The 13,983-nt window shown below is 56.9% G+C and overlaps 1 protein-coding gene across 1 annotated transcript in view; it reads left to right on the top strand.

Annotated features, from left to right (window-relative positions):
• Window positions 1-4,541: 4,541 nt before the first annotated feature.
• CHD5 (chromodomain helicase DNA binding protein 5) overlaps window positions 4,542-13,983 on the top strand; it is an 80,847-nt gene continuing 71,405 nt past the window's right edge. The window contains exon 1 of the mRNA XM_031663976.1: window positions 4,542-4,755. Coding sequence (XP_031519836.1) covers window positions 4,677-4,755 — 79 coding nt within the window. The 5' untranslated portion in view covers window positions 4,542-4,676. The remainder of the gene's footprint in view (window positions 4,756-13,983) is intronic.

The raw sequence follows: 13,983 nt of genomic DNA, 5'->3' as shown, positions 1-13,983 counted from the left end.
TGTGAACTTGAATTCCATTAGAGCCATGACACCAGCTGCGCCCAAAGCACACTGTAGACCAGTTTCCTTTGTATCTGTTTTGACTCACACCTCACTTGCCCGCATCGAAAATAGTTGAGGCACAGGGGCTGACTGGGGTCGTGAAGAATTTCAGGCCGTGATTTAAATTCATAAGAGTCCCGAAACAGGAGGTCGGTGTCGTCTCAGCCAATGCCAGTTACACAAACATCCTCACGCCCTTCCCTTGAGTGTGCTAGTGCAGCCGAGGAAATGAGGTTTGTTGATGTCACTAAATGCTACGAACTAGTCACTCCTAAAGGCTTCATATGTTTTCCCTCCAAAAGCCTCTGATCCCCCTTTTGCCATGGCAGTAGTGTGTGGGTTTTGAGTGCTGTTGTCCTCATACCTTTTCAGGAACAGCCAGGTGTTGAAACATGGGTCCAAACTTCGCTCATGAATGGTATGTAGCACAGAGGTGGTCAGAAACGGGGAAAGTGAGGAAGTTGGATAATACCAAGTGTCTTAAGACAGTTGATATCTGGGGCTATCTGGATCTCAGCCTTTTTAGGGGACACTTGATTTCCTGGAGGGTGAAAAGGACCCCAGCGGTGGGGAAATAATGGTCTGGCTATTGAAGTCACTAATAATGTCAGGGGAGCCTGGAATTTGGTGTTGACACCTGATTTCATTTTCCATTTGTACATGGGACTCAAACCCTTAAATTTGTCAAATGTTGTAAGCCAAGAGGTGCTGGCCCTCTCATGGGGGTGGGGGACCTAGGATATGGGACAGTTACAGATCTGGCAGTTCCAGGGGATAGACCATCTCCTCAGTAATGCTTGGACAGAACACGGGGGTGACTGGAGGCAGAAGCTGCAGGGTAGGGGCACCACGGTGGTGAGAGATGGGTCAGGCCCCCAAAGGAGAGCCCAGGTTGGCACCTGCCCAGGTTGTTCGGTGGGGTTGATTCTCTTTGAGGGAGAAGAGGATAGCAGAGAGGCTTGGTGTGGGGATTTGCCATCCTTGCAAGGAGGTGGCCCTCCACCTACAGGAAGGTGGGGACTGTCTGTTAAAACGGTGCCATCATAGTGCTCATCTCTAGGAAGAAGAAACTGAATTTCTAATCCAGCCATTTTCTTGTCTTTGGGATGGATTTGAGAATACACATGCTTTTTTTTTTCCCCAGGCTATTTTGGGCCCAGCTAAAACAGTCTGTAAAGGCTGTGCTGACCAGTGGAGTGAGTTAGCTACCACCACAGCTAGAAACCAGAGAGCACCCATAAAACGTTCTCAGGCTTACACAAGTATGTTCTCAGGTTCAGGGCCAAGGCCCAGGACTGCCTTTTTGAGAAGCTCCTTCCTCCCCTGCAACCCCAACTGGTTGGAATTCAGGTGGTGCAGGGTCCACACTTTCCCAAAAAGGCTTCAAGTGCAACGAAAGTCTTGGTGTAGCAGGTGGGCACTGAGCCTTCACTGCAGAGGACACTGCGGTCTTGAGTGACGCCGCTTCACCCCTGCCGAGGAGGAGGTGTGGGGCAGAGTTTTGATCTACATGACTGGCTGTGAGGTGGTGTATGTACAAGCACTTCATTGCCCTTGAGAAGCCGACGGTGCCAGGTGGCCACAGCGTGGATATGCATTGTTGAATGAACTGGCCTCAGGCAGGGCTTGGGGGTTCCTGGATGAGGAGTTCATGTAGCCCTGGAATGGAAATTGAGTATGGTATGTGCAAAAGATGATGAGCTTTTTCAACTCTTTTCTTGGAAAAAGTTTTTTTTCTATTTTTGAGACAGTCTCGCTCTGTCGCCCAGGCTGGAGTGCAGTGGTGCAATCTTGGCTCACTGCAACCTCTGCCTCCTGGGTTCAAGCGATTCTCCTGCCTCACTCTCCTGAGTAGCTGGGATTACAGGTGCCCGCCACCATGCCCAGCTAATTTTTGTATGTTTAGTAGAGACGGGGTTTCTCCATGTTGGCCAGGCTGGTCTCGAACTCCTGACCTCAGGTGATCCGTGATCTGGGATTACAAGCGTGAGCCACTGCACCCAGCCGGAAAAAGTGTTTTTCCTTGATGCTTTTGTAACCAGTATATTAAAAAATATTTTGATTTTGGAATTGTCACTGAGATGTAATTACGAGCTCTATGATCAGCAAACATGAGAATCTTGTCTCCTAAAACAGTAACCTTAATGATAGGCTTGTTCTCGCAACTGCAGTTTACCGAATGTTCACTGCTTTAGGGATTGCTTTTAACGTCATGCATTTTTGGCCCATTGTCATTAAAATGCCCATTTGATAGTTTGACAATAATAAGGGCTCTTCTTTAAAAATGATTGGAGAGCCGGGCATGGTGGCTCACGCCTGTAATCCCAGCACTTTGGGAGGCTGAGGCAGGCGGATCACGAGATCAGGAGATTGAGATCATCCTGGCCAACAGGGTGAAACTCTGTCTCTGCTAAAATACAAAAAATTAGCCAGGGGTGGTGGTGCTGCCTGTGTCTCAGCTGCTGCTGGGGAGGCTGAGGCAGGGGAATCGCTTGAACCCGGGAGGCGGAGATTGCAGTGAGCTGAGATTGCACCACTGCACTCCAGCCTGAAGACAGGGCAGGACACCATCTCAAACCGCCCCCTCCCCCCCCAAAACAACAACAACAACAACAAAAACTGGAGATTTGTAGTAAAAAATCCATGTATTTCTAGCATTCCAGTTTTTGTTTCATTTTGCTTTTGGACATTAAATAATACTACCTAGTTGCAGTCATAGGGAAGAACAGGATGGGGAGAGGATTATGACTGATGAGCATCTCGGCTCTAATTTGTTGCCAAATTAAGCAGTTAGAACTGTTCTTTCTTGAATGATATCTTGACTTTCTCAGCCTCGCCTTGGGAATTGGAGCCAAGGTTAATGATGGGGGCGGCTTTCTGGCGATGAGAAATATTGTAAATCAGAGTTTTTCTACCAAAGGGCAGGGGACCTTTGAAAGGGGTTAGAGAGGTGTTGGGGAGCTGGTAACTGAGGGGTGGGCATGTCAGCTTAGGGGTTTCTTCCCTCGTGGTTACCATTTAGGGAGACAGTTGGTCTGGAAACGAGGAAGAAGCAGGTTTGGTTCAAGCCTTAGTGATCTGGGGCTCCCCCTGGCTAGCGGCTCTGTGGGGGAAACACAGCCTTGGGAGGGGAGGCCCTTTGGTTTCCTGGACTGCTTCCCTGAAGAAGGTTCCTTTTCCCTTGCAGGCGGCCAGTACCGGGCTGATCCGGCGTCTCTATCTACAGCGTGGTTAAAGCGGATCTGGGAGATGGAGGGGTTCCCAACACCCCAGTCTTTGGTTCCAGAAGGCTGGACCGACCTCTCCTTGTCCAGGGATGAATGCAGAGGGTCTTTTGTTTGGGGCTTGCTGGCAATAAAATTGGACGGGAAGAAGCGGAAAACTGCTGCCGATCCTGCGTGTCTCAGGTGGGATCCCCCAGTGCCCCTGCGAGGCAGTGAGAGACCCTCCCTTCACGGGCCTTCTGGGGTTAGAGAGCTGGCGGTCGGCCAGCCCCTGGAACTTTTGCCTTCTTAAGGTAGCTTTAAGACTTGCCGCCGCGGAGACTGGAGGCGTTTATTTAAAATTCCAGTCTTGCTCCCGAGGGCTTTGGCCTCCATCTTCACCTTTAACGACCGAGGGCTGGTGGCAGCGGCTCCCTCCTGCTCTGCGACAGGTGTCGCTTCTGAGCGGGAGTTTTGGGCACAGACATCGCAGATCCGCACCACCCCCAGGGGTGGGTTTGAGCTGGACCCAGCCTGGAGGGGCTTTTTGGAAGAGGGCAAGTGGGCGGTGGGAGCGGGGAAGCAAGTGAGGGGAGCCCGCCTGCGCGGATTTTTCAGCAGTAATCAGACCCACAGTCTCCAGAGCGTCTTTTCCCGAAGTGTGGAACACATTTTTCTTCTAAATCTCTTTGGAGAGGGGGTTAGGAACGTGCCGAGGCCGGAGCCGCGTGCGGGGCGGGTCCCGGCGCCTGTGAATCGAGTGGGGCAGCGGGCCGCGCGCTGCCCTGAAGACCCCGCCTCCGCGCCCTTCGGGGGCTCGGGGCCCAGTGCCTTAGCAGGCAAGCGGCGGCGGCTCATCCTGCCCCGGGTGCGCCTCGCCTCCCCCTGCGCCCGGGCTCGCCAAATCCCGGCTGCCCGCTCGTCCGTCGGGTCCCCAGGCGTGCGGACGCCTCGACGGCTCCCCCTGCCGGGGCGCTCCCCAGTCCCCACCCTCACCCGGCCCCTCAGGACTAGTCCCCCAACTTGTTCTCTGCTGTTAACTAGTAGCGCTGCCGGAACGATGGGATGGGGTTGCCACAGCAACCAGACTGGACGTCACAATCCGGGCATGTGTGCCGCCCCCCCGCCGTGCCGCCGTGCCTCCGGCGCTGCCGCCGCCACCCTCGGCGGGCTGCGGGACTCAGGCTGCGGGGTGCGGTGGGCGGAGCGCCCGGGCTTTGCGGGGAGCAGGCTAAGGCGGCCGAGAGAAAGGGGGGGTGAGGCCGGGGGGGGGGAGGGGGTTGGGGGGGGTGGGGGGGGCAGGCGGCCGCCATCTTCTCGCCGAGGCCGCCTCGCCCGCCGCACGCGCCCGTCCGGCAGCGCACGGGTTAAGGCTGGCACCGCGCCCGGCGGGAGGGGGGGCGCCCACCTCCCCTCCTCCCCGCGCCGGGCATGCGGGGCCCACTGGGCACCGAGGAGGAGCTGCCGCGGCTGTTCGCCGAGGAGATGGAGAACGAGGACGAGATGTCAGGTGAGCGGGGCGCGGGTGCGCCCGGGGCCAGAGCGGCGGGGGCGCTGAGACGGGCCGGGCCCAGGGCCGGAGCACGGGCGGCGGGGGCGGTGCGGCCGGGCTGGCGCCGCGCAGGAGGGGCGCCTGGGCTGCGGGGCTGCTCTCCCGCCCTCCTGGCGCCGCGCGGCCAAGGGCGCGGGCTGGGTGAGCGCCCGGGCGCGGCGTGAGGGCGGCTAAGGGCGGGGTGCGATCCGGATCCCCCGGGCGGCGACGCGGGCCAGGCGGGCCAGAAGAACCCGGGCGGGAGCCTGCGCTGGGGGCCCCGGCGGGGAGGGGGCGCGGCGCTGCCGGGGTCAGCCCGCGTGCCCTTGAAGGGGGCGGGAATCGCGCTAGCTCCTGGAGCTGCGCACCCCGCGCTCGCATCCCGCCACCGTGCGCCTCTGGCCTCTCCGCGGGCAGGCGGGACCCGGCCGCTGGCCCATCTCGGCCGCGGGGCGGGCTGGGTGGGGCCCAGAGCGGGGCGAGGACCGGCGGTGCTTGGGGACGCATCGAGCGCCCAGGATGGGGAGGCTTCCCTCCCGGCCTAGGAGGGCTCGGCTCTGGGGCGCACGGGCTCGGACCCCTGCTCCATCCTGCCATGGGCCTCTGTGCGCTGTGACCACTGCTCCCAAGCACTTTACCCGGGCCGCCGGCGTCCTTCTGGAGCGACCTAGCGCCCGCCGCTGTCTCCAGCCCCACCATCGCCCAGGGTGGTGGCCGTTCCTAACCCACTCTGCCTTGGCTACGGGCCTGATGCCCCAGGGCCACCGCCCCTGCCCTTACCATCTCTCTCCTTTTATCTCTCTCAGAATTTAGTATACACAGGACTGTGCGCCAGGGGTTGCCTTGCAGAACAGTTCTTTAGTTAACTGCTCGCCATTTGTTTGGGACGTTTTCCCTCCTGGCACAGCTGGGTAGGGCCCCACCCTGTCAGCCACCCACCCTCCTTTCTGGGAGACTCTTACTTCTCGGCTTCCCTGCACCAAGTCTGTGGCCTCTCTGGACTTCGGAGAGACTTGTGGGAGGCTGGAGGCCCTCCCGGGCCCAGGAACGTGCTTCTGGTCCCCTCTGACTTCCAGGAGTGAGAAGATTCCACACATGGACACCTCCAGCTCCTCTTGGAGGAAGCAGCCAGCGTCTTCTGGGGAGGGTATTCCCACCAGGTGGCCACACCCCCTGCCCCCTTCTGTTTGCTTGCTTGGTTAGTTGGTGGCTTTAATGCTGTGACTGGGCTCCTACAGGAGCCTGGCACTCACCTCGCCTATTAGGCCAAGTTGGCAGCAAGCGTTCTGGGGATGGGGAATAGGGGAGTCCTCACTTAGGGTGGGGTTGCCTGGACAATAGTTGACTGTCATATCCTGGGACCTTGGAATTAGACCCATTCTCTGGAGGGGAACTCTGAGGCCCAGCACAGGCACAAAAGTCAGTGGCCATTTTCCACCCAGGAGGCTGGCTCCCCAGTAAGCCAGTTTGCTGTTTCCTCAGTAAGTTGTTTGTTGTGGTGTTTGGGGTGTGGCCCTTTTGTGGCATCAGTGGCATTTCTGGGCTGCACTGACCCTGCGGTGTAGTCCCCTGGCTGTCTTTCCTATCTTACACTCCTGCTTTCTCTGACTATGTGGAGACATAGAGGTCGGGGAGGGGAAGAGGCCAGGGAAGGTGCCCCCAGTCTAGTAGGTACCTGACTCACTGCTTGGGCCAGAGAGGCGGGGCTCTGGTCATCCTGCCCACCACCCATGCTCCTCCTTGGTGGGTTGGCCCCAGAGCGTCCAGGAATACCCCCAGAGCCCTGCAGAAGAGACGCCCTGCTCTGGCACCTCTGGCCTGGGGATTTTGCCCCCATCCATCAGCAAGGCCAGCTGCTCCACCTCCAGAGCCTTCCCAGGCTCCTGGCTTCTCTCCATGTCCAAGCCTCTGTCTCCTCCTGCCAGTCCCCTCCAGGGCCTTCTACCCAGTCCTTATGACTACCCTCTGCACAGCAGTTGGGGTCACCTCGTGAACCCAAGTCAGACCCTGACCCGCATGGCTCCAGTCGCCTCTGAAACCCTTGTCCCGGTCCACTCCTGTGCCCCTTTCTTCACAGCAGCCACACTGGCCTCCGTGCTGCTTCTGAAACCCTCCATACTCCATCCTGCCATGGGGCCCTGGCTGTGACCTCTGTCTGACCTGCTCTTTCATCTGCTCACCGCTGCTGCCTAGTCATTTAGGTCCCAGCTTGAATGTTATGATAGAGAGAGACACCCTTGCTAAGACAGGGCCTTCCAGTCACTCTGAGACACATTGTCATGCTTTCTTTGGAAGAGCTGGGGTCTTGCTGTGTTGCCCAGGCTGGATTCCAACTCCTGTGCTCAAGCGATCCTCCTGCCTCAGCCTCCCTAGTAGCTGGGACTACATGCTTGTGTCACCACACCCCACATACTCAAAACGTTATCATCAGTTTCCTCTTGGATCTGTGGGTGTCCCCTTCAAGTGTAACTCTCGATAACCTGCTGTGCCCAGCACCTGAAACCATGCATTCCTGAGAGATGGTTGTGGTTTCAGTGTCTTGAGGGCTGGGACTCCCTAGGTCACCCCAGCTTCTGGCTGTGAAGACAGCCCTAGCCAGGCCTCCTGTCAAGTTGCACTGCTGGCCCCCCACTCACCCTGAGTCCAAGCTCAGCGGTGGTGACCCCCACAGACCAGAGCCAGCTGGTTCCAAAACACGGAAGTTTGTGGCTGGAAGAACTGGTGTTTTGGAAGCTGTCATGATGATTTTTCAATCTACAGCTATTGAACTCATGACTTGTCCTATCTTTTTTCTTTGACTCTGCTCATCTCCCACCTCCCCCTGGGAGTTGCTCACTCTCAGCAGTGAATTAGTGTTTCCCATGTGGTGGTGGTGGGGAGGGGGAGGTTTGCCCCGGCCAGCTCTGGCATTGAGGCAGGTGTCTGAGCCAGTTTCCAGGAGGAAGGCAGGGTGGGTGCCTCTTCTGGTTTGGGGACCAGCAGCTGCCAGATTCTCCTGGGAGTTGGGGTGGCTGGTCGAAGCCAGGGGTCAAGAACTGGTGGGATGAGGCCTTGGATTCCAGCTCTGAGCATTAGCTGAGTGCCAGGCAGCCCTCTCCTTGGTGTGCCCACTTGTAGAATGGGGACATAGCACTGGCTACCTCATAGAGGGTTATTATGAGGAACAGTGCACGTGGAACATTAGGCCACAGTGCCCAACACATAATAGGTACTCAATAAACTGTGGCTGGTGTAATTAGCACCAGCCAAGGGGGGTAGCTGTCCTGCCTTCTCCAAGGAAATGCTTCTGATACTTGCACCCTTAGCCAGTAAGCCCAGGGGAGTGGGAGCCTGGGTGGGAGGAGGGCCGTGAAGCCCGAGGTAGGGCTGGCGGGAAGCAGGAGAGGGGTTCAGAAAATGTGGCTCTCAGCCCTCTTAGGGCCACTGCCGGGCTGGCAAGTTCCCTGTCTCGTTGGCCCAGCTTTTCCTCAATCACAGACAAAGCTAGTGAGCCTAGACTGGGCAGTGTCTGGACTAGGCACTGTTACCACTCTGGCCCCAGTGACAATTGGCCCTAGCTGTGTGAGTATCTTAGGCTTGCTTCCTCAGGTCCAGGGCCCCGGAGAGAGCGACAGTCATGATTCCCAAAAGACCATGACTTTTTAGCCTGTGCCCCTACCCCTGTGGAAGCATGGTGTTTTTGGCGGGGGGAGTCCCAGGGAGCCTGATTGTGTTTAACATTCTTTTCTGGGAGGAGGGAGGCAAAATGACCAGCACACTTTGCCCAGTGACTTGGCCAGTGGGTTATTCATTATCATTCCAAGTTGATCAGGTAGTAAGATCCATCTGTGATTTTATCAGTTCATTCAGTCGCTCACCTATCATCCATCCATCCATCTATCTACCCACCCACATCTACCCATCCACCTACAAAACCAACCTAGTAACCATTCACCATCCACCTATCAGTCCATATCCATACCATATCCATCCATACCTCCATCCATCTGTTCTTCCTACTCGCTATTCATCCATGTACCATCTGTCCATGCTTCCCACCATCCATCCATCCATCCATCCATCCATGCATCCATGTATCTTCCTGTTCTCCCACATCTACCCATCTACCCACAAAACCAACCATGATGGTGAAGTTACCGTTCACCATCCACCTATCTATCCATATGTATGTCCATCCATCCGTTCATCCATCCGTCCATCCATCCATTTGTTCTTGTTCTTCCTATCCACTGTTCACCCATGCACTATCTGTCCATGCTTCCCACCATTCATTCATCCATCCATCAATCCATCCATCTAGGCCGGGCACGGTGGCTCAAGCCTGTAATCCCAGCACTTTGGGAGGCCGAGACGGGCGGATCACAAGGTCAGGAGATCGAGACCATCCTGGCTAACACGGTGAAACCCCGTCTCTACTAAAAAATACAAAAAACTAGCCGGGCGCAGTGGCGGGCGCCTGTAGTCCCAGCTACTGGGAGGCTGAGGCAAGGAGAATGGCGTGAACCCGGGCTGAGGCTTACAGTGAGCTGAGATCCGGCCACTGCACCTCCAGCCCTAGTGACAGAAGCCGAGACTCAGATCTCAAAAATCCATCCATCCACCATTCGTTCATCTTCCATCCACCATCCATCCATTGCATCATCCATCCACCATTAATTCACCCATCCACCATCCATCCATCTGCCCAGCCACCATCCATACATCTGCCCACCCATTCATGCTTCCATCCATTCACCCACCACCCACCATCCATCCATTCATGTACCCACCATTCATCCATCCATCCACCATCCACTCATCCATTCATCCACCATCCATTAATCCACCCACCATCCGTTCATTCATCCATCCACCATCCATCCATGCATCCATCCATCCATCCACCATTCATCCATCCATCCACCCACCATCCATCCATTCCATGAATCCACCATCCTTCCATTAATCCGCCCACCATCCACCCATCCATCCATCCATCCTTGCATCCATCCACCATCCACTCATTCATTCATCCACCATTCATTCATCCACCCACCATCCACTCATCCATTCATCCACCACTCATTCATCCATCCACGATCCACGCACCATCCATCCATCCGCCATCCATCCATCCATCCATCCATCCATCCATTATCCATCCATTCATCAATCCACCATCCAACCTTGCATCCATCCACCATCCACTCATTCATTCATCCACCATTCATTCATCCACCATCCATCCACGCCCCGTCATCCCGTCAGCCGTCCGTCCGTCCGTCCATCCATCCATCCATTATCCATCCATTCATCAATCCACCATCCAGCAGCACATCCCATCCACCATCACTCATTCCTGAACCTTCCACCATTCATTCATCCACCCACCATCCGCCCACCATCCATCCATCCATCCTTCATCCACCATCCATCCATCCACCCACCCAACCACCATCTATCCATTCATCTTTCATTCATCCATCCATCCATCCATCCATCATTCATCCCCCACTCATCCATCCACCATCCATTCATCCTTCCATCCATCCTCCATCTTCCATCCACCATCCATCCATCCACCCACCATCTGTCCATCAATTCATCATTCCATCAATCTATTCACCATCCGTCCACCATCCATTCATCCATCCACCCATCCACCATCCATCCATCTGCCACCCATCCATCCACCCATCCACCATCCATCCATCTGTCCATCCACCCACCACCCGTCTGTCCATGATTCATCGTCCGTCCGTCTGTTCGCCGTGTGTCACCGTCCGTTCGTCCATCCACCCATCCACTATCCTTCCATCTGCCCGTTCATCCCGTCCACCATCTGTCCGCCGTCCGTCCGTCGTCACTTGCCCCGCACACCGTCACATCCCGTCGGTTCGTCGTCCGTCAGTCATTCACCATCCATCCATTGACTATACAATTATCCATCCACATCAGAGAACTACAGAATATCTTCTCTGAAACTAGAGTACTAGGCCTAATAATATTATCCTAACTTCCTGAGAACTTTGCTTATCATAGCTCTATCCCGGCCCCTCACATGTCTGTCAGTTTTCATCTCCCCTGAGGTCATGCCCGTGCCTCTCTCTTTCTGTCTGGCCGTTTATATGGCATTCATCCCTGTCCCTCCAGGTCTGGGCCATGTGACATGGCAGTGGGTGTGTGGGATGTGGAGCCTCCCCCAGGCCCCAGTCACTTGGGGTAAATGCCTCATCTATCTCTGTCTCTTCCCTCCACTCCCCACTCAGGACTGATGCTTTCTTTTGACGTGACACCAATGAGGTGATGTCTGGGTTCTGTTAAATGTCATAAATAAATTATGAATCCTCTCTTGGGCGGGTGTACTGCCCCCCTTTGCCAGCATAGGGCCTGTCTCATTGGGGGAGGTTCAAGGACTAACGGCAGCCTTAGCCTGAGGACTCTTTCTTGGCCAGCGTCTAGGGTGGCCCTGAGAACCCCTGGCCCAGCAGTGCCCAAACTAGAGACCACTGCCTTCTGCCCTTCACCACTGCCGCCCTGACCCTCCTGAGTCTCGCTGGGCTCTGCCTGCCATTGCTGAGCACCTGCAGGCATCGTGTGGATGCTTTGCATTCACAGTTTTTACTTCTCCCCATTGCCGTGGGGGAAAGGCTGCCACATTACGGCCATTTCACAGATGAAGAGAGAGGCTCAGTGGGGAGGGGACTTGCTGGTGTCACCCCCAGGAAGGGTAGCATGAAGCCTCTGCTGCCCCTGTTACTCCCTCCTCCTGACCCCCTGGTGGCCTGATTCTCTGCTTGGTGCTGGTTGGGGAGTCCGGGTGGGGAACAGCAGGAGCCCCTCTCCCCAGGTCCTGGAGAGAGCGGTGGACATTGAGCGGGGTCCCTGTCCTTGGCAGGTTTGCCGGCCTTTGCAACCTGGTGATGGTGTTCTCATCCCAGCTCCTGGCTTGGCCCCCTGCAAATCCTTCGACCGCCGAGAATCAGATGACCTAACTTTCGCTCTACAGTCACGTGCCTTCCCCTTGTTTTGATCACCTTGTGTTTGCCAGGTGCCCTGGCGACTGCGTCCTTGCTCCGCTGCTGCCCCCCCCAGAGGAGTCGGGGGCTGGAGCCTGGGCCTGGCAGAGCCGTGGGGCTGTGTGCAGGGGGACTAGTGTGGTGAACCAGCTTTGACCCCCTTGAGGGACCTGTGACCTTCCAGACCACAGACCAGCCTGAGTCACCTCAGTGTCCCCAGGGCATACACCGAGCAGGTTTACACAGCGTGGGCTGTTTCAATGCTGGATTCTGGGAGGGTGCTGGGGGAGAGACTTGGCAAGGGGGTGGGCGCCCACTGCCTGGGTTCAAACCCGGCTCTACCACTGCCAGCTGTAGGACTGAGATGTGGGTAAATAATGAGGTCCTCTGAGCCTCAGTTTCCTAATCTGCAGATGGGGATAAGAATAGAACCCGTCTCTGAGCCAGGCGTGGTGGTTGTGCTTGTTGTCCCAGCTGCTCAGGAGGCTGAGGTGGGAGGGTCGCTCGAGCCCAGGAGGTTGAGGCTGCAGTGAGCCATGATCATAACACTGCATTCCAGCCAGCGACTGTCTCTAAAATAAATAAATAAATAAATAAATAAATAAATAAATAAATAAAAGCTGCAGACCAGAAAGAATAGTACCCCTTTCTGAGTTGCTGTGTTGAACTGATCCAGATTAATCAGTCCTAGGTACTTTGGGCCTGGCACGAGCCTGGCAGATGGTATGCAGGTAACTGCCGCTATTGCAATGCACTACCCTCATCAGCCTGGCCGCAGCCTGCAGTGGCAGCCTAGGCTAGCCTGGGGATCCCGCAGGGCTGAGCTGGCGCGTACTGGGAGCTACACAGGGGCTGGGGGAGCTCTGGAGGAAGCAGCAGAAGGTGCCTCTCCTTCCTCTGGTTGACTTCAGCCCCCAGGAGGTGGGTGATCACAGGGTAATGGGTCTTAATTAGAGCAGGCTTGGATCCGTGGAGCCTCAGGCCCTGGAGGGGTAGGGCTGGTGCACGAGGGCAATGCCAGGTGGGCCAGGAGGGCGGTGAGGCAGCCACGAGGGGCCAGGAGCTGGCAGGACGAGGAGTTCTGAGGTGAGGTTGCTCCTCCCCGGAGTCCCTCACCTGGCATGGGTGGGATCCTGCCTTATCACTGGCTGCGTGCTCTGTGTCTTGGAACCATCTGGGCCTCTGCTCTGTCCCCACCAGATGGAGCCATAGGGAGGAGGAACTGGTGGGCTCAAGGGCACAGGCTGGGGCTTGGGGAAAGGCTGACCGTGGAGTTGCTTGGATGGTGACCCCCAGGTCTGGTTTTGGAAAGCTCAGGGCCTGCTGCAGGAGCAGAGGGTGTCCAAGGGCGGGAAGGGGCTGAGGCTTGGCTGAAGACCGGACTGTGTGGGGTGGTGGTGGGGGCAGTGTCACAGAGAATCAGGTGTGCGGTGACTTCAGGGCCACCCACCTGAAGCCATCTGGGGAGAGGAAGGGCCCATCAGAGACAGGGGTAGGCAGGGCTGAGTTCCTGTTCCCGTGTGCCAGCTCCAGAGCCTTCTCAGAGGCGGGTTTCACCAGGCAGAGGCCCTGGGCTGTGAGGTCTTCTGGGAACAGAGTGGGGGTCTGTCCACGGGCAGAGGGTCTGGGGCCTTGTCCTCAGAGGCCTGTTCTGAGCGTGGGGTAGGGCCAGAGCAGGAGTCCTCCTTTGTCCTCCCCTTACCCATGGGCAGATCCCAGACTTCCTTCCAGAATTTCCGGCAGCCACCTGTGCATGCCCTCGTCCATTCTGTTGCTCAGGCGACCAGTCAGTGACCATGTGCCGGGCTGGGTTTCCTAAGTCTGGGACCACCCTGCTGGAAGGGGACAGCTGGAAGGAAGCAGGAGGGAGAGGCCCCCCCTTGAGATTGCATCAGCCGGAGCCCATTACATAAGCAGTGTTGGGCACTGCCAGGGTGTGGGGGTGGCTCTGCCCAGGCGGTCTCCTGCGGTGGCGGGGGAGGCGGAGGCCGGGTGGCAGAGTGGGCAGCTGTGGACTGGCATCCCATCAGCTGCCCCACCACAGACAGCTCCCTGCCAGCTCTGCCACTGCCCCACCGACACCTACTCTGCAGGACAAGTCTGGGGGGGGTCCCTGTGCACGTTTTCAGCTGGTTTGAAAAATCCCCACCTTCCCACACCAGTGATCAGAGGAATGGGACGGGGTCAGCTGGAGCAGCCCAGCCCCTGC

The sequence above is a fragment of the Papio anubis genome, chromosome 1 (genome assembly GCF_008728515.1).
Source record: "Papio anubis isolate 15944 chromosome 1, Panubis1.0, whole genome shotgun sequence".
In the NCBI taxonomy this organism is placed as follows: domain Eukaryota; kingdom Metazoa; phylum Chordata; class Mammalia; order Primates; family Cercopithecidae; genus Papio; species Papio anubis.
This window is presented reverse-complemented; position numbering and strand designations above follow the sequence as displayed.